Source organism: Anomaloglossus baeobatrachus, chromosome 3 (assembly GCF_048569485.1).
Source record: "Anomaloglossus baeobatrachus isolate aAnoBae1 chromosome 3, aAnoBae1.hap1, whole genome shotgun sequence".
NCBI classification, from domain to species: Eukaryota; Metazoa; Chordata; class Amphibia; order Anura; family Aromobatidae; genus Anomaloglossus; species Anomaloglossus baeobatrachus.
This window is the reverse complement of record NC_134355.1, coordinates 299,578,754-299,602,692: the sequence shown is the minus strand read 5'-3', so window position 1 is coordinate 299,602,692 and position 23,939 is coordinate 299,578,754. Positions and strand designations below refer to the sequence as shown.

Below are 23,939 nucleotides of genomic sequence, written 5' to 3'. Positions count from 1 at the left end.
AGGAACAGACAGATCAGAATATCACTCACAGGACCAGCAATCACAGGCAAAGCAGAGCTAAGCTTATAGCCGGCGCTGGTTCACTGGAAGTGTCAGCTTTTAAGGCATCCAGGGGCCGGAAGTGAGGCCCAAGAGAAGGCTCCGCCCCCTAGCCATGTGGGTAGGGAGGCGAATCATGACAATGGCCTTTTTATGACAGCTATAGTATTGTAATCACCAAAGAATGGGAGAGAGGGGAGGGAAGCTCACCAGGTTCTCTACAAACCCCACTGATGCACAAATGTGGCTGGTCACCACATGTAGGCGTGGGCCCTGTGTTGGCCCATATCATGAGACTTAACATTTTTAAATTTTTTGCACGTATGATTTTCTAAATAAATTTGGATACCACTTTTAAGAAAGAACCTGGTTTTGGATTGCCTACAGTATTTTAAGTTTTCTGCTGATGGAGCTGTATGGGGGCTCATTTTTTACGAAAGAAGATGATGTTTTCAGTTATACCATTTCTATATACATTTTTCATTTTGATAGTGTTTTATTCCTCTTGTTGTCTGTTGCATGATGAAACAATATGGTTTTTAATAGGCTTTTATTTCTTTTGTTTTTACAGTGTTAATTGAGGGGGTTAAATAGTGTGTGAGTTGTTTAGATCAGGTCGTTCCAGACTCGGCAATACCAAATATGTCTACTTTTTTCATAAATATGTGTACTTATTGTCAGAATATTTTTAATTTTCGTTTTTTTTCTTTACTATATTTTATTTTTTATATATATTTTTTTCACGTGTCTTTCTTCTTTTTTTTCTTAGTCCCTCTATGATAACTTTTTTTACTCTAATCACTGATATTCACTATACCATTGCATTGCATTATACTGGTCAGTGAGACCCTGACAGAACACCTTTTAAACCAAGCTCCTGGCATGATTCAAAAGGTCAACATGGCTGGAAAATTCGTAGCCCATTATGTGATCTCATATTGTCATGGCAGCCTTCTAAATGTTGTGATCACTATTAATACAGGTATTTAGTGGGTTAAACAGCCAGGAGTGGTGTGGGCACCAGCCCTGGCTATGACAGCTGAACTTCGGCAATCACTTAAGCTTAGCTGATGCTGCAATCACTCAGGCATGATCATCATGATGTACCGGAACGTCGATTTGCGAAAAGTTAAATCAAAATATGACGTATGGGTATGTCATATGTCGGAAAGGCATTAAGTATTAGTAATATGTATGATGTAGACATTTTAAGTATTAATACATTCCTTTACTTTTGCTTTATATAATGGTCCTTTATATATTAGCACATACAGTGCATTGTGAACATATTTACTCCCTTGGAATATTTTGTGTTTTGTCACCTCACAACTTGGAATTTCACTGTTTATTAGAGTTGAGCGCGGTTCGCGGTTCGCGGTTCGAGTGATTTTGGGGGGTGTTCTAGATCGAACTAGAACTCGAGCTTTTTGCTAAAGCTCGATAGTTCTAGTTACGTTCGAGAACGGTTCTAGCAGCAAAAAGCAGGGCTTTTTACAGCTACAGTGAGCAGGAGCCATCGCTGGCAGCCTGCCACAAGCTGGTAACCAAGATAAGCATCGGGTATCCAAGCAAAGCGCTTTGGTTAGTAACCCGATATTTATCCTAGTTACGTGCAGGAAGCCCACACTTCCCCGCTCAGCTCACTCCGCCGCCTCCTGCACGCGGCATGTACACACACACACACACACACACACACACACTCACCTGTCCCCAGCCAAGCAGTCCACGATACTGACGTCCTCAGCGCCACATGACCCCGCTAGGCTCCACCCAATTCGCACTCCGCCGCCAGCACACATGGCTCCGCCCACCTGGCACTCTGAACGCATGGTCCCACTAGGCTCCGCCCACCTGTCACTCTGCACACATGGTCCCGCTAGGCTACGCCCACCTGTCACTCTGCACATATGGTCCCGCTAGGCTCCGCCCACCTGGCACTCTGCACACATTGTCCCGCTAGGCTCCGCCCACCTGACACTCTGCACACATGGTCCCGCTAGGCTCCGCCCACCTGTCACTCGGCACACATGGTCCCGCTAGGCTCCGCCCAGCTGTCACTATGCACACATGGTCCCACTAGGCTCCACCCACCTGACACTCGGCACACATTACCCCACTAGGCTCCGCCCACCTGTCACTCTGCACACATTACCCTCACTAGGCTCCGCCCACCTGGCACTCTGCACACATGGTCCCGCTAGGCTCCGCTTACCTGGCACTCTGCACACATGGTCCCGCTAGGCTCCGCCCACCTGGCACTCTGCACACATGGTCCCGCTAGGTTCCGCCCACCTGTCACTCTGCACAAATTACCCCACTAGGCTCTGCCCACCTGTCAATCTGCACACATGGTCCCGCTAGGCTCCGCCCACCTGTCACTCTGCACACATGGTCCCGCTAGGCTCCACCCACCTGACACTCTGCACACATTGCCCCGCTAGGCTCCGCCCACCTGTCACTCTGCACACATTACCCCGCTAGGCTCCGCCCACCTGGCACTCCGCACACATGGTCCCGCTAGGCTCCGCTTACCTGGCACTCTGCACACATGGTCCCGCTAGGCTCCGCCCACCTGGCACTCTGCACACATGGTCCCGCTAGGTTCCGCCCACCTGTCACTCTGCACACATTACCCCACTAGGCTCCGCCCACCTGTCAATCTGCACACATGGTCCCGCTAGGCTCCGCCCACCTGTCACTCTGCAGACATGGTCCCGCTAGGCTCCACCCACCTGACACTCTGCACACATTACCCCGCTAGGCTCCGCCCACCTGGCACTCTGCACACATGGTCCCGCTAGGCTACGCCCACCTGTCACTCTGCACATATGGTCCCGCTAGGCTCCGCCCACCTGGCACTCTGCACACATTGTCCCGCTAGGCTCCGCCCACCTGACACTCTGCACACATGGTCCCGCTAGGCTCCGCCCACCTGACACTCTGCACACATTGCCCCGCTAGGCTCCGCCCACCTGGCACTCTGAACACATAGTCCCACTAGGCTCCGCCCACCTGGCACTCTACACACATGGTCCCGCTAGGCTCCGCCCACCTGTCACTCTGCACACATGGTCCCGCTAGGCTCCACCCACCTGTCACTCTGCACACATGGTCCCGCTAGGCTCCACCCACCTGACACTCTGCACACATTACCCCACTAGGCTCCGCCCACCTGTCACTCTGCACACATGGTCCCGGTATGCTCCGACCACCTGGCACTCTGCACACATTGTCCCGCTAGGCTCCGCCCACCTTTCACGCTGCACACATTACCCCGCTAGGCTCCGCCCACCTGGCACTCTGCACACATGGTCCCGCTAGGCTCCGTCCACCTGGCACTCTGCACACATTGTCCCTCTAGGCTCCACCCACCTGATACTCTGCACACATTACCCCGCTAGGCTCCGCCCACCTGTCACTCTGAACACATGGTCCCGGTATGCTCCGCCCACCTGGCACTCTGCACACATTACCCCGCTAGGCTCCGCCCACCTGGCACTCTGCACACATGGTCCCGCTCGGCTTACCTGCGGTGATGAAGTCCCGACCTCAGCGCTGTCACTGTCCTCCATGGCCGCCGCTTGTCACATCACCTTCTCTCGCTTCCGACCCGAGACTGACTAGCGGTGACGTCACGGGCCTCTCGCGATACTTGGCTGTGAAGGCGGCGGTCATTGAACTCAGTGACAGGTGCTGTCAGCAGTGCAGGAGATCAGCGCAGGTAATGTACCTCGCTGACAGCAGCACTTGTCATCCTCTGCAGTGACCTGAGCTGACCCATTGATGTTAGCTCAGGTCACTGCACTGCTTTCCCAGCCAATGGGGAACATCCTGCTCTTCATTGACTGGGACAGTGTGGATTGTCATGGCAACCCCTTGGATTACAGCAGACCTGGATTTGTTTTTCTTTCTAATAAATTGGTTAAAGAGGGAACGTATTGGGGAGTGTTTTTTCAAATAAAAATGTGTTTGTCGTCTATTTTTTTTATTACTGACTGGGTTGGTGATGTCGGGTATCTGATAGACGCCTGACCTCACCAACCCCAGGGCTTGGTGCCAGGTGACATTACACATCTGGTATTAACCCCATATATTACCCCGTTTGCCACCGCACCAGGGCACGGGATGAGCTGGGGCGAAGCACCAGGATTGGCGCATCTAATGGATGCGCCACTTCTGGGGCGGCTGCGGCCTGCTATTTTTAGGCTGGGGAGAGTCCAATAACCATGGACCTACCTAGTCTGAGAATATCAGACCCCAGCTGTCTGCTTTACCTTGGCTGGTGATCCAATTTTGGGGGGACCCCTACGTGTTTTTTTTTAATTATTTATTTAATTTAAAATAACAGCGTGGGGTGCCCTCAGTTTTGGATTACCAGCCAAGGTGAGGCTGCCAGCTGTGGTCTGCAGGCTGCAGCCGTCTGCTTTACCCTAGCTGGCTACAAAAATAGGGGGAACCCTACGTCATTTTTTTTTCATTTTTTTGGCTAAATACAAAGCTAAGCACCCCTTAGTGCCACATGAAAGGCACCAAAGGGTGCAAAATTACAAAATGCAGGAGAGTGGGACATTATGTGTCTTTCTGCCTCATAATGACAGAAAAGACTGATATGAAGTGTACAAGCAAAAGAAAATCACCAGAGCGCTCTACGCTGTGAAAAGCAGTAGAAAATGGCACTGGAGTGAACATGTGACCGCCTCATGTAGGATGAAGCTATGGATCCTGGGTAAATTTATGTATTTTCCCTCCTTCAGTTTTTTTGCAGTACACAAAAAAAACGGAAGGCACAGGGATGACAAACAGATGACATACGGACCGTCTACGGAACGGAAACGGATGCACCCGTGAAAAAAAACGGACTGTTTTTTACAGACCACAAAAATGGATCGGTTGTGTGAATGTAGCCTTATTCTGGTCTGCCGTTTATAAACAGCAGGCAGAAATAAGTGAATAGCACCCCCCCCAGCGTCATAAAATCTCCGGGGTTTCAGGGCTAGCTGAGACCCTGGAGATCATGATTCAGGACGGTTTTTCCGGTCCCCGCTCACCTGATCACAGGTATACACCATACACCGATGATCACGTTACAGTAAATGACAGCACCGGTAAAAAATTATTTATCTCCCATCTTGCATGAACAAACATGATAAATCTCCTACCCGGTCCCCTCCGGTCCCCCGGTGTCGCCCCTGATGCCCTCCCAGAAATCCAAGATGGCCGCGCGCACAGCAGCGCGCCGGCCGCATTCACCCTACTCCTCTGATTTCTGTCGCATGTGCCATGTACCAAACTCCTCCCCAGGCCCTGCCAGGTCACCCCCTATAACCCCACCGGTGTTCCCCAGTGTCCCACGGTACCTGTGCAGCGTTGATCCCCCCACGGCCCTCTCCTTCACAATAGACGCTGCCGCATGCACAGAGCGGCTGTCAGCTCAGCTTCCTGTGTTCAGACACAGTGAGTGGTGGTTATGCATCTGTAAGCTAAATGGGCGGCACGGTGGCTCAGTGGTTAGCACTGCAGTCTTGCAGCGCTGAGGTCCTGGGTTCAATTTTCACCATGGGCACCATCTGCAAGGAGTTTGTATGTTCTCCCCGTGTTTGCGTGAGTTTCCTCTGGGTACTCTGGTTTCCTCCCACACTCCAAAGACATACAGCGCTATGCAATTAATAACGCTATATAAATGAATAAAGTATTATTATTACTGCAATGCCCTGCTCATGAGGTAAGGAACATATTTGATCAGGAGAGCTATATACTACATTTCCAAATGGAGGGATTTGCTTTTATAGTTTCCCTGCTGAATGACTACCAAACATGAGAGTCCGTTATACGCCACAAGAAAACACATCTAAATAGCGAGCTCTGTTGTTAAGTATTCATTCAGCTGGATAACTGGACTTAAAGGGGTATTCCATCTCCAAGATCCTATCCCCAATATATAGTAGGTGGAATAGCAATAATATCAGCAAATACCAATATTTGGAAATGTAGAATAGTTCTCCTGATTAGGCATGCCCTTACCTCATGAGCAGGGCATTGCAGCTTTGGTAGCAACCATTACAACATGGACTCTGCTGCTGTGGACCGGGGGAGAGTGAGTGCAGATTCATTGCACCCACACTCCTCACATGAAGAGTCTGCACTCCTAGAAAATGGGGGATACGTTCCCTGAGTGTCTCCCCCCCATATTCTAGACGGTCCAGAGTCGTCGTGGGACCCCTTTATTTTTTTTCTTACAATAAATTGGTGAAAGAGGAAATGTTTTGGGGACTGTTTTTTCAAATACATTTCTTTTGTCGATTTTCTTTTTGTTAGTACTGACAGTTTATGATGTTGGGTATCTAATAGACGCCATGACATCACAAACTGCTGGGCTTGATCTCAGGTGACTTTACAGCTAGTATCAACCCGATTTATTACCCCGTTTGCCACTGCACCAGGGCATGGGATGAGCTGGGGTGAAGCGCCAGGATTGGGGGTGGCAACCCATAGCTGTCTGCTTTATCTGCGCTGAGAATCAAAAATACCGCGGAGCGCTACGTCATTTTTTTTAAAGATTTATTTTTACAGCACTGTGATGTCCAGCAATCAAAATACAGGGAAGCCCATTTTGTTTTTAGTTATTTAAATAAATAATTAAAAAAAATATATATGGGCTCCCGCTGCATTTTTTGTATTGCTAGCTAAGGGTAATCCAAGCAGCTACTGGCTGCTAACCCCCACTGCTTGGTGTTATCTTCACTGGCAATGGAAAATCCAGGGAAGCATTTTTTATTTTTTTTGCCAAAAAACTACAAAAAAAGGACGTGAGCTTCGCCATATTTTTGTATGCTAGCCAGGTATAGCAGGCAGGTGCTGGAAGAGTTGGATACAGCGCCAGAAGATGGCGCTTCTATGAAAGTGCCATTTTCTGAGGCGGCTGCAGACTGCAATTTGCAGTAGTGGGGCCCAGAAAGCTCAGGCCAACCTGTGCTGCGGATTCCAATCCACAGCTGCCTAGTTGTACCTGGCTGGACACAAAAATGGGGCGAAGCCTACGTCATTTGTTTTCTAATTATTTCATGAAATTCATGAAATAATAAAAAAAAGGGCTTCCCTTTATTATTGGTTCCCATCCGGGTACAAATAGGCAACTGGGGGTTGGGGGCAGCCGTACCTGCCTGCTGTACCTGGCTAGCATACAAAAATATGGCGAAGCCCACATAATTTTTTCAGGGCACAAAAAACTTCTGCATACAGTCCTGAATGGAGTATGCTGAGCCTTGTAGTTCTGCAGCTGCTGTCTGTCTGTATGGAGAAGAGCAGACAGCAGCTGCAGAACTACAAGGCTCAGCATACTCCATCCAGGACTGTATGCAGAAGTTTTTTGCCCACCAAAAACATGACGTGGGCTTCGCCATATTTTTGTATGCTATCCAGGTACAGCAGACAGCCACGGGCTGCCTCCAACCCCCAGTTGCCTATTTGTACCCGGCTGGGAACCAAAAATATAGGGAAGCCCGTTTTTTTTAATGATTTCACTTATTTCATGAAATAATTAAAAAACAAATGACGTGGGCTTCGCCCCATTTTTGTGTCCAGCCAGGTACAACTAGGCAGCTGGGGATTGGAATCCGCAGCACAGGTTAGCCCGAGGTTTCTGGGCGCCTCTGCTGCGAATTGCAGTCCGCAGCCGCCCCAGAAAATGGCACTCTCATAGAAGCGCCATCATCTGGCACTGTATCCAACTCTTCCAACAGCCCTGGAGCCAGGTGGCTTGTTAGGTAATCATGAGTTAATACTGGCTTTGTTTTACTAGCCAGTATTAAGCCAGAGATTCTTAATGTCAGGCACGTTTGACCCGGCCATTAAGAATCTCCAAAAAAGGGTTAAAAAAAAACACCACACAGAGAAAAAATACTTTAATAGAAATAAATACACAGACACATTAGAGACTCCATCTTTATTACCCCCTGTCAGCCCTCCACGATCCATGGTCTTCTGTCTTTCTCGTTCAACAAATGCAGCTCTGCTACATCACTGCTGCATGGGGGAAGACGCTGCTTCCCGTGCAGCCTTCACTCTGTGAAGGCTGCACGGGAAGCAGCGTGCAGCCTTCACTCCGTGAGAGATCAGTGCTGCTAGTGGTAACGCTGACAGGCGCGTTACCATAGCAACAGGGCTCCGATCATGTGATTCCCGAAGCCGCGGTTAGCGGTGACGTCACCGATAACTGCGTTGCTATGGCAACGGTGATCTCCGTTATTGACCGGCTGTATCAGCCGGTCCCTAACGGAACGGGGAGTTGACCGTGTGCTAGAGCATGTCGCCGGTACACGGCGATACACAAATGTGCACCGTGTACCGGAGAGTGCAATGACAGGTCCTACATGACGCGTCATAGTCATGTGACCAGTCTGTAGCCAATGAGATAATAGCCACGTGACTGGTCACATGGCTATTTTGACATCACGATAGGTCCTGCATCACTGCTGGCAGTGCTGGTTACCGGGAGGATTCAGCGATCATCGGATGGAATAGCGGCAGGAGAGAGTGCAGGAGGGATCGCGGGTACCGGTAAGTGGTATGGCAATGTTTATTAACTGTATGTGTACATTTATAATGCGTTTTTATGTTTGTGATTGCCTCCCATTATTTCCTATAGGTTCGAGTTCGGTTCGTCGAACGTTCGCCGAACTGAACTCGAACGAGACCTCAGTTCGGCGAACCGAACTCGAGCCGAACCACGGCTGGTTCGCTCATCTCTACTGTTTATCTTGAGGGTTTGCACCAGTTCATGCAAAGAATATGTGGATATAAGATTTTCATTTTATTGTGAAGCAAACAACAAGTAGGACAAATAACTGAAAACAACTGAAAACTTCAGTGTGCATAACTATTCACCTCCCTAAAGTCAGTACTATGTAGAACCTCCTTTTGCAGAAATTACAGCTGCAAGTGATTTTGGAGAAGTCTCTATGAGCTTTTCACATCTCGCCACTGGATTTTTGCCCATTCCTCAAGGCAAAATTGCTCCAGCTCTTCAAGTTAGATGATTTACTCTGTTGAACAGTAATCTTAAAGTCTGTACACAGATTACACTGGGGAACGCAATTTTTTAGGAGTTAGGTCAGACAACTGTTCTTAATTAATTGTTGGATGCTGAATCCAGAAATGATCTCAGTTTTTCTCTATCACGTCAAGTTTTTGAACTATAGGATTTTTGTCTTCTCAAAAATATGTAAACTACTGTACCTAAAAAGTGGTTTGTTTTTTTTTAAATAGTACAAATATGAACAAAAAATGAAATATATAAGAAATAGGCATGACAAATATGTTTTTTAGTTGTGACTACTCTTACAAGTTGCCACGTAGCTCTATATGAGTCGAATTGTACTCAGATAACAAGTCTTATTACAGAAATCAGTGCAATTGTGCTTCTATGGCAGGTAAGTTGAGAAGGAAAAACTTGACGTGATAGAAAAAAACTGACTACATTTTTGGAATCAGCATGCCAATTTTAGTATAAATCAGCTCAAAAACCTAACTCAACAGAATTTTTTTTTCAAATTGTTCCCCAGTGTTATCTATTGAATTAAGGTCTGGGCTTTTACTAGGCCACTTTAATTCTTTTACGTATTTCCCCTTAAACCACTCTACTGTTGCTTTAGCGGTATATTTTTGGTCATTGTCTTGCTGTAAGATGAACCTCTGTCCAAGTCTCCAATCACTGACAATAAAATAGTTTAAGGCTCTGCTCTGCTAGAAGTAGTTTTTTGCTCAAAAATGGATATACAGTAAGGACAAACTTTTTCTGGCACAGAAAGGGAGATTAGAAATTTGTGAATTTTTGCTATTTTTATTTTTTATGCAAAAGTCAGTAACCAACTAGTTGCCAATGTTTCAGCTGTCTTGGAACCTTTGTCAAGGCAGTTATCATCTGGTTAGCTGATGCAGAGGTATGATTAAATGTTGCAATTTCATTTGTATAGAAGCAGTCAAGTGGGATGGAGGACAGGGTCCAGTGTGAAGGCTGATGGGCGGCTATTGTAAGATTTAAGTCTCCCTTATTGAGTCAGAAATTATTTGGCCTTCAAATCACTGACAGACTGAAACAGGTTTTGCTTAAACATATCCCTTCATTTTGCAGCATCCATCTTCCTCTCCACTCAGACCAATTTCCCTGTCCGTGCGGCCATAAAACATCCCCACAACTTGATTCTGCCACCACCATATTTCACTGTGTGGATGGTGTTCTTGGGGTTATGAGCTGTGTTGGTTTGGTGCCAGAGAGCGTTTACCTTGGTGGCCAAAAATTAAATTTTGGTCTCATCTGACCTTAGCACCTTCCTCCATACATTTGGGAAATCTCTTACATGTCTTTTGGCAAAATCAAAAATCAGCCTTCTCTTCCATAAAGGCCAGCTCTATGGAGTGTATGGCTTATTGGGGTCATATGGACAGATATTCCAGTCTCTGCTTGGGATTTCTGCAGCTCTTTAAGGTCGCCCTTGGTCTCTGTGCTGCCTCTCTGATTAATGCCCTACTTGTTGACCAGGGCTGAAAGTTTTGGTGGGCAGCCCTCTGTTGGCAGGTTTGTTGTGGTACCATATTCTTTCCATTTAATGATAATAGATTTGATTGTGCTTGGAAATCATCAGAGATAGAGATATTTTTTTGCTTAATGGTGTTGCAGCCTCTGTGTCCTTTCAGAAAAGATGTGTATACTGAAAGATCATGGGACACTGAGATTGCACACCGCTAAACTTCCTTTCACTAAGCATGAAGGTAATTGCTTGTACTAGAAATTTTTAGAGGCTTCATAGCAAAAGTGGTGAATACACATGCACATGGCAATTTTTATTTATTTTATCCCATAAATGTTCTTTTTGCATATATTTTTCTCACTTCACTTCCCCAACTTAAGCGGGCTTTACACGCTGCGACATCGCTAGCAATTGCTAGCGATTTCGAGCGCGATAGCACCCGCCCCTGTCGTACGGCCGATATGAGGTGATCGCTGCCGTAGCGAACATTATCGCTACAGCAGCATCACACGCACATACCTCACAGCCGCATCACTGAACCGCCGCCCAATAGAACAGGAGGGGAGGAGATGAGCGGCCGGCCAATGCCGCCCACCTCCTTCCTTCCTCCTTTTCCGGTGGACGGAGGTAAGGTGATGGTTGTCGCTCCTGCGGTGTCACACACAGCGATGTGTGCAGAAGCGACGAACCACATCTCTACTGAGCAGATAACGATATTTTGTTTTAGGACGACCTCTCCATGACCACCGATTTTTTCCCTCTTTTGCGATCGTTTACGGTTGCTCAGAGGAGTCACACGCAGCGATCTCATGAGGCCGGATGTGCGTCACAACCACCGTGACCCCGACGATATCTCCTTAGCGATATCGTAGCGTGTAAAGCCCCCTTTAGACTATTTAGTGCTGATTCATTAAAAATAGATCAGATCACAAAAATATTTAAACACAAGTTCTAATGTAGCAAAATAGGTAAAACGCCAAAGGGGTGAATACTTTACGCAAGGCATAGTTTCATGTTTCTAGCTGATGTTAAAAAAATTAAAGTAACTACCTTTTTTGAGTTCTGATGGCTGTTCATGTTTTTTCTTTGCTTTTGTGGGTTCTTCAAGTTTTATCGAAAGAGTCTCTGCAAAAATATCAGTTGGAAACAATTGTCAGTGAATATTTTTACATTGATATACATACATTTTTGTAGTTGCTCCATGTGAATTAAGGAAAATTCAGGGAATTTGTCATTTTTCTGAACTGTAGAAGGCTAGCAAATGTAAAAAAAGTCAACTAATACTCATCTCACCCATCACCAGATGTCTAACTGGCTACGGAACTTAAGACCACAGAAATGATAGGCCTTGAAGGGGGGCAGTGAGTTGTGGTGTGACTGGAGAGGTAAGTGGTGAGGATGAGGAATTTGATTTTTTTTACATCTTACATTTATTTTGCTCTAAGATCTGAAGAAGTTCCAAAGCATAATAAATTTCCAGAGAATAACTTTGCTTTGAATTTCTAAGAAAATCTGCACAAATTATCAAATTCAAATTCTGGCAGATTTGCTGATCTCTAGAAGACAAAGTTAATGTAAAAGTGAATTTACTCTTTTGCGAAGAAGCAAAAGTTGAACTTTTTGGGTTTATGGATCAGCAGTTTTTCTGAAGCAGGAAGAATAAAGCATACTACAGTCATGGCGACTATGATGCTACCCTTTAATTACTCCAGAAAATGAAGTATTTCTCCCAGGAAATATTTAAATTACACATTTTTTGTTATACACATGTCTATTTCCTTTGACTATTTGACAAGCTTGCATCAATAGATTGTTTATTCTCATTCTCTCTTAAGGCACAGTTTACATACAGTAGGTAATGATATGCTATTATTTTTAGGTTTTAAAAGATTATGTATCGTGTTACCTTTAACAGGTCCTGAAGGCTCATCAAGTTTTTTCTTTAGTTCTTTTGGTTTTTCATGTATTTTCAAAGCCAGTTCTACAAAGTTAAAATTGTATTAAGTAGTCTGCTCCAAAGATTTTTTTTTTTCATTTCTGATGTGCTAACATTTTATGAAATGCCAAACCACAAGATGTTTGGTTACCTTCCATGGGTACTGCTGGTTCCTTCTGTTTCTTCTTGGGTTCTGTTAGCTCTTCATGTTTTTTCACTGGAGTCTCTGAAATGATATTGTGGATTTATTAAAAATGTTCTAAAAAAAAAGAACGGGTAAAATTAGAACAGATTGACAATTTTTCACAGGGGTACATTGTGTGATAAATTTTGCATGTGTGGCTAGACATATTCGACATTTGTCCTTACACTATCTGTTAACTTACATTTTATTCTACATCAATATTTTGCACAAATAGCCACCTTTTTGAGGTCCTGCTGGCTCCTCCTTTTTCTTCTTGGGTTCTGTTGGCTCCTCCTTTTTCTTCTTGGGTTCTGCTGGATCCTCCTTTTTCTTATTGAGTTCTGATGGCTCCTCCTTTTTCTCGATGGGTTCTGTTGGCTCCTCCTTTTTCTTCTTGGGTTCTGCTGGCTCCTCCTTTTTCTTCTTGGGTTTTGCGGGCTCCTCCTTTTTCTCCTTGGGTTCTGTTGGCTCCTCTTTTTTCTTCTTGGGTTCTGCTGGCTCCTCCTTTTTCTTCTTGGGTTCTGCTGGCTCCTCCTTTTTTTCCTTGGGTTCTGTTGGCTCCTCCTTTTTCTTCTTGGGTTCTGCTGGCTCCTCCTTTTTCTTTTTGGCTTCCGCTGGTCCCTCCTTTTTCTCCTTGGGTTCTGTTGGCTCCTCCTTTTTCTTCTTGGGTTCTGCTGGCTCCTCCTTTTTCTTCTTGGGTTCTGCTGGCTCCTCCTTTTTCTCCTTGGGTTCTGTTGGCTCTTCTTTCTTCTTCTTGGGTTCTGCTAGCTTGTCATGCTTTTTCACTGGAGACGCTTTAAAAGTATGACAAATGATACTTCTAAAGTTAGATTAACTAAAATTACTGCAGACCAGACATGCATGAAAAACACCACATTTATTACAGTGGTGCACAGTCACATTTATATAATAAATATGGCAAATGGAATAGACATATTCCATACAATCTTTCACCTGTTAACTAGCATACTCTATAATAAGTATTTGCACTAATACCTTATAGAATACCTTCTAGTGGCAATTAAATATTTTAAAATTTGAATTTGCAGTTTGACATTTTTTTAATTATTTCTGACAAATCACAATTCTGTAAAGCCTAGGGCTATGTGCGCACAGTGCGTTTTTGAGCGCTTTCCGTGTGCATTTTTGTCCGGTTTTGGGCTCCAAACTGCATGACTTTGCTTCCCCAGCAAAGTCTATGACTTTTCATTTTTGCACACAGCTTTTCGTTTTAGCTGAATTTTTGAGCTGAAAAAGAAAATGGTCATGTCAATTCTTTTTATGCATTTTACTGTATTTTCCATCCATGCAAAGCATTGGAAAAATGCAGCAAAACGCAGTGATCAAAACACAGCAAAACGCACCCAAAGAACGCACCGAAACGCGGTAAAAATGCATGTGTTTTTACCGCTGCATTTTTTCTGCGGGTGTGTTTTTGTGTGTTTTGGTGCGTTTTTAGGGGCAAAAAATCGCAGCGTCTAAAAAAGCAATGTGCGCACATACTGTAGCCTAGAACTACCCTGAAAATATGTGTGTATCACTTAGAGGTCTGCAATCCCTTTCATACTTTTTAACACAAGAACAGCATTACTAATATTAAAGTGACCTCACCATAGAAATGAATGGTGATTTGATAGACACCAATAGCCCATTTAATAATACCGTGCAAACATAATTTTTTCTTGTTTTTTTTTTTTTTTTTTAATTAACAATGGGTCCAAAAATTCTTCATCTTAGTTAATTGGGATCAGAAAGCCCCTTTTGTGCTGTGACGAATGATGTGCCACATATTCTATAATGCCCTCCTCTTCAACTCCACTAATACACTTGCTGGAGTAAAAGGGTGCTAATTGTGCTGTTTGGTAGTACTACTGCCCGGATTACAGGTGAAAGTGGTGTTAGTGGTGGTCAGAAGCAGACACAAACAGAAGAGGATCTCTGTGCAAGAACAATATATGGGCCCTTTGCAGTAGTGTACAAAGTTTTGAGGGCATTATAAGAGATGAGCTGCAGAAATATACTGCAGAGAATAAGATAAATGACAACTGGCATGGATTCATGAAAGAGAAGTTGTGTCTAACTACCCTGTTGTGGTTCTACAAGGGGGTAAGTGCAAACCTGGATATTGGTAATGCGGCTGATATGATTTATCTGGACTTTTTGCAAAAGCATTTGATACTGTTCCACATAATGTATATGCATATAATGGTAGGGAATTGGCTAAAAGATTGGAAACAAAGTGTTGTCATAAATGGTACATTCTCTAATTGGGCTATAGTTAGCGATGGGGTACCGCAGCGATCTGTGCTAGGACCAGTTCTTTTTAATCTTTATTAATGACATTGTGGATGGGATTCAGAGTAAAGTATCAGTCTTTGCTGATGATACCAAACTATGTATTTGTATTTCATTCACTCACTACTTACAGTATTGTCTGTCAATAAATTTATATTTGTCTTTTTGCAACCAATTTTCTACATTTTCTGCTTTTGCTCATACATTACAGAGGACGTTGCTGCAACTAAGAAGCCACAGAAACAGTGAGCCCTAGTTGTTACAATTTTAATATACTTTTTCCTTATGGCGTTGTTTATAATGACACAAAACTATGTAGGATATTAACTCCTTAATGACCGCAGGCAGTAATGCTAGGTCCCTGCGGTCATAGTGTTAATCCCCACCTGCTGCTGCAGGCTGCAGGTGGGCATCCGCACAAAAATCAGCTGATTTGTACAGCTGACATGGGTGCCTCTCAGGTATGAGTGGAATCGATAAAAAAGTTACGGCTCTCGGAAGAAGTAAGGCGAAAAAAAACCCAGAAGGCGCATAATCGGCCAGTCTTGAAGGGGTTAAAAAGTGACCTTGACAGTACAATATTACTAAACAATCAGGATAAAATGTCTGAATGGGCAGACACTTGGCAAATGAGATTTAATGTTGACAAATGTAAACTAATGCACCTAAGACAGAGTAGACCTGCATGTATGTACATTAAATGGAAGTAAACTCGAGACTACAGAAAAGACTTGGGTATTCTGGTTACAAATAAGCTGAGCAGTAGCACTCAATGTCAGGTAGCAGCTGCTAAAGCAAACAAGATATTAAGATGTATGAAAAGAGAGATTTGATCCCATGATCCCAACGTATTGTTACACTTCTACATATCACTTGAGACTCCACCTCTAGAATATTGGATCCGGTTTTGGGCTCCAGATTTTAAAAAGGATATTCAGAAGTTAGGGACAGTTCATAAGCAGGCAACTAGATTATTACAAGGAATAAATGGTCTTCCATATGATGAGAGGTTGGAAAAGTTGAGGTTGTTTAGCTTAGAAAAAAGATTTCTCGGAGGAGATCTTATTTATATGCATAAATACAAGTGTGGTCAATACAAAGGACTAGCACATGACTTATTCCTTCCAAAGACAATACTAAGGACCAGGGGGCATACATTGTGCGTGAAAGAAAAGCGATTGTTAGCTAAATAGGAAAGCGATAAACAGTTAGAGCAGTCAGAATGCCCTACACAAGTAGTAGTAATGGCAGGTACTATAACAAGTTTTAAAAAAGGCCTGGAAGATTTCCATGGTACACATAACATTGTGGGTTACAGATAACTTAGTGACAAAATGTATAATTGGTGGAGAAAGGTTTAACTTGATGGACCTAGGTTTTTTTTAATCTATGTAATTATGTAACTATGTAACTGTATTGCAAAATTCTACCTGCTCTGGATTTAGATGAAGGTCCTTTACTTTCATCTCCCTAAGTTGCACCAATGAATTGTATTTTACTATTTATGCTGTCACAACAGTGTTAGCCATGGTATGTTGCCCATCCATTGCCATTTTATATTTTATCCATACATTTTGTACAAAAATATAATTATTGATTGACAAATATTTCAACCACAATTACTTAACCCTTGCTAAATAGAAATTAAATGCTAGGTGAGTACATATCCAAATAACCTTATGCAATAACATGCCACTGTATTTGTGTTGTGTCGGTGAGTCAAATTATATTATAAAAAAAGGTTTCCAAAAACATACATGCATAATTAAATATCTAAAAAAATGTAACTATTTTTTTTTTTTCAACAAAATACAATCCCCTTTCTCAAAAATGACATAATATGAAATGCTGTTATGTACGTTTCGCCACGCCCTGCTTCTACGGGGGCGTAGAAATTGTCGAGGTGAGAGGAGTCCGACACATAACAGCATCGGCCCAGATAACTTGATGTACTATGTTCTGATCTATAATATGCCTTTTTGGGTCTGGTAATGGCGGCTGTTTGTATTATGGTGCAGAATGGCTCTGATATAGGTTCGTTATATACACCTCATTGGTATATGCAAAATTTTTGATTTGAGCACCATCTAGTGGTCCATTTTGGGAAATATAGCCAGGTCATAGTGTTTTTTGGGTCCGTTTTAGCACTATTACTAGTGATAGAATAGTTTAAGGCAGCTGGAGATTTTTGCACACATTTTTACATTTTAAGGATTTTTGATATACATTTTATCCCTCAATATAATTGTTTATCTTCACAAAAATAACACTGGTCTACAAAAAAAATAGTGTATCAAAAGTGCCGGTTTATACGGTTCACTAAGGTAAATTTAGTTTTCATTTAATCTCCCAAAAAATGTGAGAATATGTTTGTTTTCTTTGAACATGCATAATTCCCATTTGTTATGAGAAAAAAGTAAACAAACAGTTTTCAACGTACACAACAGTCGTGTGCAGGTATTGTTTTATTTATTGAAATTTTCAATTAATTTTGATATTTATTGTTTTTATCCTGCTTTTTTTTGTTTTTTTGTTTGTGAATCAATACCTAAGGTGTGTGGGGGGGGACAAAAAGTCAATGAACAACTCAGGTAGCTAACAACTTTTATCTTGTATTTCTCTGCAGGATGTTTTGCTGATCTAACAATGGCCTCTACATCTCGCAGAAGACAGTGCTCAAATGATCCAAATATTTTTTGTTACGTCTGTGGAAACTTTACTGTGAAGACTCAGAGGCGCAACATTACTGACTTTGTTAGGACAGTGTATTTTGTGTACTTCAAAGTAAAACTTGGAGACCAAGACAAGCATTGGGCTGCTCACAAAGTGTGCAAAACCTGTATTAAGTGCTTAAGATCATGGTCTTAAGGAAAGAATGCTAAACTTCAGTTTGGAGTTCCTATGGTTTGGAGAGAACGAAGCAATCATTTAAAATATTGCTATTTCTGCCTTGTTGATGTAAAAGGTTTCAATAAGAAAAAAAAGCAATATTTGCAATACCCGAGTATCCCTTCAGCTATTCGACCAGTTGCCCATAGTGAAGACATACTTGTTCCTAAATATACAGCGCTTCCAGAAAACGTTGACACAGATCTCTCCTCACATTGTCCTACTGATGAAGAAGACAGTGCAGATATTTTTCAGCCATGTGATGAAGATTGTGACAAACCAATTCTGTTTACTCAGTCTGCTTTTAGCAGAGAGAAGTAGTGGAACGGGGCTTTAAAGAACCGCGCCAGAGATCACAGATGTAATCTTGGATCAATGTAAACTTTTATTTTGGCACAGGTCTATGCGTTTCAGGAGGCTCAGCTCCCTTCCTCAGGACCAGCAGGCACAAGATACATCAAGAGATTTCTTTAAAGCCCCGTTCCACTACTTCTCTCTGCTATCAGCCGCTTGGGGAACTGCTGCCTTTGATCCATGCATATGCTGTTACAGGAGCTGTGCCTGTCACAACCCTGATTGGTGAGTAGGATTACTCTTCTTTCACCCCCTGTTTGTCAGGGTAAGACCCTATTGCACTTTCTTGTCCACAGGTTTCTTTTTTGTTTCTACTCAGTCTGCTTTGAATGATCTGGTTAAAGATCTTTATCTACCAAAAGAGTCTGCTGAACTATTGGCTTCAAGACTAGAAGATAATTGAATGTTGAAAACCAGAATAAGTGTCTCATTTTATTGTAACAGGGAAGCAGAACTGCATAAGTACTTCCATTCAGATGGCTAGCTTGTCTATTGTACTGATGTTGAAGAGCTACTTCTCTTTATGGGACTTCCAGCATATGATTCAAGGGTATTGATAGTTCCAAAAGAAGTTTAAAATGTGTTCTGTTATACAATGGAAATAAGTATGACTCTGTACCGATAGGTCATTCTGTAAAACTTAAAGAAGAATATAAAAACATCAAGATTGTTCTAGAGAGGTTACAATATAATGTTCATGGGTGGTTAATTTGTGTTGACTTGAAAATGGTTAACCTTCTTTTGGGTCTACAAGGAGGGTATATAAAACACCCTTGTTTTCTGTGCTACTGGGACAGTAGGCTACAGCAGAGCATTGGGTGAAAACTGAATGGCCTCAACGACAGAGTTTGGCACCTGGCGATAAGAATGTCATCCATGATCCTCTAGTCAATAGGAAGAACAGTGTCTTTCCTCCCTTGCACATAAAACTTGGATTGATGAAGCAGTTTGTCAAAGCTCTCAATCACAGTGGAGAATGCTTTAACTATATATGATCAACTTTTCCTGGTCTTAGTGAAGAGAAGAAAAAGGTTGGAATATTTGATTGACCTCAAATAAGAACACTTATGAGAGACCCAAATTTTATCACATCAATAAATGAGACAGAAGAAAGAGCTTGGAATGCATTTTGTAATGAGGTGCAGAATTTTCTAGGGAATAAGAAAGCAGACAACTATGAAGAGATTGTGGAAAAGCTACTAATGAGTCTGCGAAATCTTGGATGTAGAATGAGTATCAAGATTCACTATTTACATAGCCATTTGGACTTTTTACCAGAGAACCTTGGGGATGTGAGCGAGGAACAAGGGGAGCGTTTTCATCAGTACATTAAAACAATGGAAGAACGGTATCAAAGCCGGTGGGACTGACATATGATGGCTGACTATTGCTGGAGCTTGATGAGAGACAACCCAGAAGCTGTATATCACAGATCAGCCAAGAAAAGAAAGTTCAAATAACTGCCATTTGCCATTCTTCTGTGTGCCATATATATATATATTTTTATATTTTGTTGTTTAATTCTTTAAGTATATTTAATTTGCTGTACATAGACTTTGTAATCTTTGTTATTCCTTGATTAAAAATATACAAAATGTAGTACCTAAAATAATGTGTTTTTATCATAAAACATTCAATATGAGTAATTTTCATCAAAAATTGAAAATATCTCGAAATCCTGATGTGATAGTCAAAAACGGAGTTCATATTCGTAATCAGCAGGCAAAATTGACTTAAAATATGTTTTAAAACCTTTTGCCAGAAAAATTGCGTTGACCATTGTAATTTATACATATTTTTTTATATAATATTTATTCACTTTTGGTAAGGTATTTTTTTTATATTACTGTATGCAATTATTTATTTGCACAGAACCACTTTATATTATTATACCTTATAAATTATTGTAATTACTGAGGGAATAATCTATATTGATTTTTTTATATCTTTGTAAATTATTGTAGTAGTTCCGGTTTGCTGTTTTATTATAGAAATATTTTTATCACAATATGTAATTTTGCACATTATGCCGCTTTATCCTCTAATTTATTCTGTATACATATCTGTTTTATATTTTCTGTATGTTTTTAAAATTGTTTACAATAAAATTGATTACATTTTATTTGATTTTTTGCTCCTATTTATTTAGAGAAATTACCTACTGAATTTTTCTAAACCTTTTTTGCTCTAATAATGCAGCTGCCTGGAACTTTCCTTTCTGTCTTTACCCCCAATTGATTAAATTTCTTTATTATTTTCAGGCTGCTACATTCATCTTCTTTACAGCTGCTATACACTTTGTATACTTATACACTTTGTAATTGTGCACTTTATTAGTGTCTTGAGCATTTGTTTAATTTTTACAGGCTTCCTCATCCAGTACATATTCCTGAGCTGTGAGCTCTGGTGTCCTTTAACTTTCATAAATCACCCTTAAATGGTTAGTGCATTCCCTGCTTAAACTTTTATAAGGCTATAGGGCCCGTTACACTCGTCGATTTATCGTGTGTTTGCATGTGCGATCGCACCCACCCCCATCGTTTGTGCGTTACGGGCAATTTGTTGCCTGTGTCGGACAAAGTCGGTAACCCCCGTCACATGTACTTACCTCCCGAATGACCTCTCTCTGGGCGGTGAACATCCTCTTCCTGAAGGCGGTGGGACGTTCGGCGTCACAGCGACGTCACACAGCGGCCGCCCAATACAAGCGGAGGGGTGGAGATGAGCGGGACATAACATCCTGCCCACCTCCTTCCTTCTGCATTGCCGGCGGGATGCAGGTAAGCTGCAGTTCATCGTTCCCGGGGTGTCACATGGAGAGATGTGTGCTGCCTCGGGAACAATGAACAACCGGCGCGCAGAAGGACGATCGATTTTTTTGAAAATGAGCGACGTGTCAACTAGCAATGATAAGGTGAGTATTTTTGCTCGTTCACAGTCGCTCGTAGTTGTCACACTCTACGATATGTCAAACGATGCCGGATGTGTGTCACTAATGACATGCCCCTGACGACATGTCGTTAGATATATCGTAGCGTGTAACGGGCCCTTATGACAGTTCATCCTGAATAGCAGGGCTATTCCATATGATGTGATTGCTGCAAGGAATTCTGGGAAAATTGAAGCTGACGTGTTCGAGGTCATGTGAACCTTGTGTGGCTGATGCAATTGTCTGGAATGTGTGCAATAGCGGCTGGAATTTTTTTGATCACTCGCACCTATCGAATGGTTGGGCTTTGACAGGACAAGCAAATTTCATAAAATTCTTCCTACATTGAATTTTCATCAAATCAATTCTGTACATTTGGAATATGGGCTAGACATGTTCGATATTCTTCCTTACACTACCTTCTAGCAAGCATACTAACATCAATATTTTGCACCAATACTTATGTACTTTTTATGGGTTCTGCTGACTCTTCTTGTTTCTTTTTGGGTTCCGCTTTATCATCAAGTTTTGTCACTGGAGGCTCTACAATAGTAAAAAAGATTTATTAATACTGTGCTAAAGATAGACAGGATAAAACTAGATCAGACACACACAAGCTAACAATGTATTACAGTGCTGCAAATTGTGTGATAAATTTGGCACAAGTGGCTTGATTTGTTAAAAAATATTCCTTATTACCCCATCTTTTATCAGGCATACTTTACATCAATATATTGCACTAATACTTAAATACTTTTCTTCGATTCTGCTGGCTACTCTTGCTTCTTCTTGTGTTCTGTAGGCCATGTATGTTTTTTGACTGGAGGCTCTTCAAAGGTGTTGGCAGGTTATTAATACTTTCCTAAAGTTAGCCGGAATTAAACTACAGCATACAGGTAAACAGTACATCAAATATATTTTGGTGCGCTATGTGTGGTAAATATGAAACATGTGGATAGAGATGTTGGATAATCTACCTTAGGCCATGTCTTGGCTGGAATATTCTATACCATTATTTTGTGGAAAACTAAAAAATGTAATTACTTTTCTTAGGTTCTGCTTCCTCCTGCTGCTTTCTTTTGGGTTCTTTGAGCTCTTCATGTTTTTTCACCGGAGGTTCTGCAAAGGTATTGGAAATTCAAACAGGAATTTTATATATATATATATATATATATAAAAATAAATCTTTATTTTTATATAGCGCTAACATATTCTGCAGTGCTTTACATACATCAGGAACACTGTCCCCATTGGGGCTCACAATCTAAAATCCCTTTCAGTATGTCTTTTTAGTGTGGGAGGAAACCGGAGTAGCTGGAGGAAACCCACGCAAACACGGGGAGAAACTACAAACTCCTTGCAGATGTTGTCCTTGGTGGGATTCGAACCCAGGACACCAGCGCTGCAAGACTGCAGTGCTAACCACTGAGCCACCGTGCCGCCACAGCACGTTGGCTCAGTAGTTAGCACTGCAGTCTTGCAGCGCTGGGGTCCTGGGTTCAAATCCCACCAAAGACAACATATGCAAGGAGTTTGTATGCTCTCCCCGTGTTTGCGTGGGTTTACTCCATGTACTCTGGTTTCCTCCCACACTAAAAAGACATACAGATAGGGAATTTAGATTGTGCATATATATATATATATATATATATATATATATATATATATATATGTATATACACTAAATTTATCACTATGATATATATTGTATGATTCATTTGGCACATATGTCTAGACATGTTAGTCAGTCTTCTTTATGCCTTCATTTGGCCTGCATACACTGCTTCAACATTTTTCTACAATACTTAGGTACCTTTAATGGGTTTTGCTGCCTCTTCATGTTTTTTCACAAGAGGCTGTGCAAGGTATTATAGATTTATTAATAACATCATAAAAGTAGATCAAACAGGCAGAAACTACACCAAAATTTTACTTTGGCACAGTTTTTGTGATAAATTTAGTATATATTTCTAAAGACACTATACATCCCCTCTTAGTGTTCATCAATATTTCGTGCCAATACTTAGGTACCTTTTTTGGGTTCTGCTGGCTTCTCCTCTTTCTTCTTGGATTCTACTGGTTCTTCATATTTCTTCAATGGAAGCTCTGCAAAAGTAGTGCTGTATTAATACTCTTCTAAAGTTAAACAAGATTGAACTACAAAATACAAGAAGGTAAAGAACCAAATAAAATTTGGTGGAGATAAATGTGTCTTATGTGCCTAAACATGTTGAACAATCTACCTTACCCCATGTACTGGCTGGCATAGTCTACAACGATATTTTGTGGAAAACTGAAAAACATAGATACCTTTCTTAGGTTCTGCTGGCTCCTCCTGTTTTATTTTGGGTTCTTTGGGCTCTTCTTGTTTTTTCACTGGAGACTCTGCAAAAGATATTGGAAATTTTTAACAGAGCTGATATTTAGTTAGACAGGATAAAAGTAGATTGGAAAGGCATAAACTACACTAAAGTTATTATAATGGTACAGAGTGTGTGATAACGTTGACCCATGTGGCGAGACATGTTAGTCTTCATTGTGCCATTTCTTGGCCTGCGTACATTAGTTTAACATTTTGCTATAATACATAGGTGCCTTTCATGGGGTTTGCTGCCTCTACATGTTTTTTTTTCCCCAGATGCTCTGCAAAAGGTATTGGAGATTTATTAATGCTACCATAAATGTAGATCAAACAGGCAGAACCTTCACCAAAAATGTATCTCGTAGTTTTTTTAAAACATTGAGCATATGTTCCAAAATTCACTTTACACCACTTCTTAGTGTCCA

The 23,939-nt window shown here is 42.0% G+C and overlaps 1 protein-coding gene across 50 annotated transcripts in view; it reads right to left on the bottom strand.

Annotated features, from left to right (window-relative positions):
* The window catches only part of TRDN (triadin), a 1,152,170-nt gene that overhangs the window by 185,131 nt on the left and 943,100 nt on the right, over positions 1-23,939 (bottom strand). For 48 of the 50 annotated variants that reach the window (XM_075339946.1, XM_075339974.1, XM_075339964.1 and 45 more), the window contains 8 exons: positions 23,463-23,537; positions 23,184-23,258; positions 22,197-22,271; positions 21,621-21,695; positions 12,925-13,479; positions 12,653-12,727; positions 12,472-12,546; positions 11,616-11,690 (listed from right to left, as the gene is read on the bottom strand). In XM_075339946.1, coding sequence (XP_075196061.1) covers positions 11,616-11,690; positions 12,472-12,546; positions 12,653-12,727; positions 12,925-13,479; positions 21,621-21,695; positions 22,197-22,271; positions 23,184-23,258; positions 23,463-23,537 — 1,080 coding nt within the window. The remainder of the gene's footprint in view (positions 1-11,615; positions 11,691-12,471; positions 12,547-12,652; positions 12,728-12,924; positions 13,480-21,620; positions 21,696-22,196; positions 22,272-23,183; positions 23,259-23,462; positions 23,538-23,939) is intronic. The other 2 variants (XM_075339996.1, XM_075339995.1) reach the window with 2 other exon arrangements.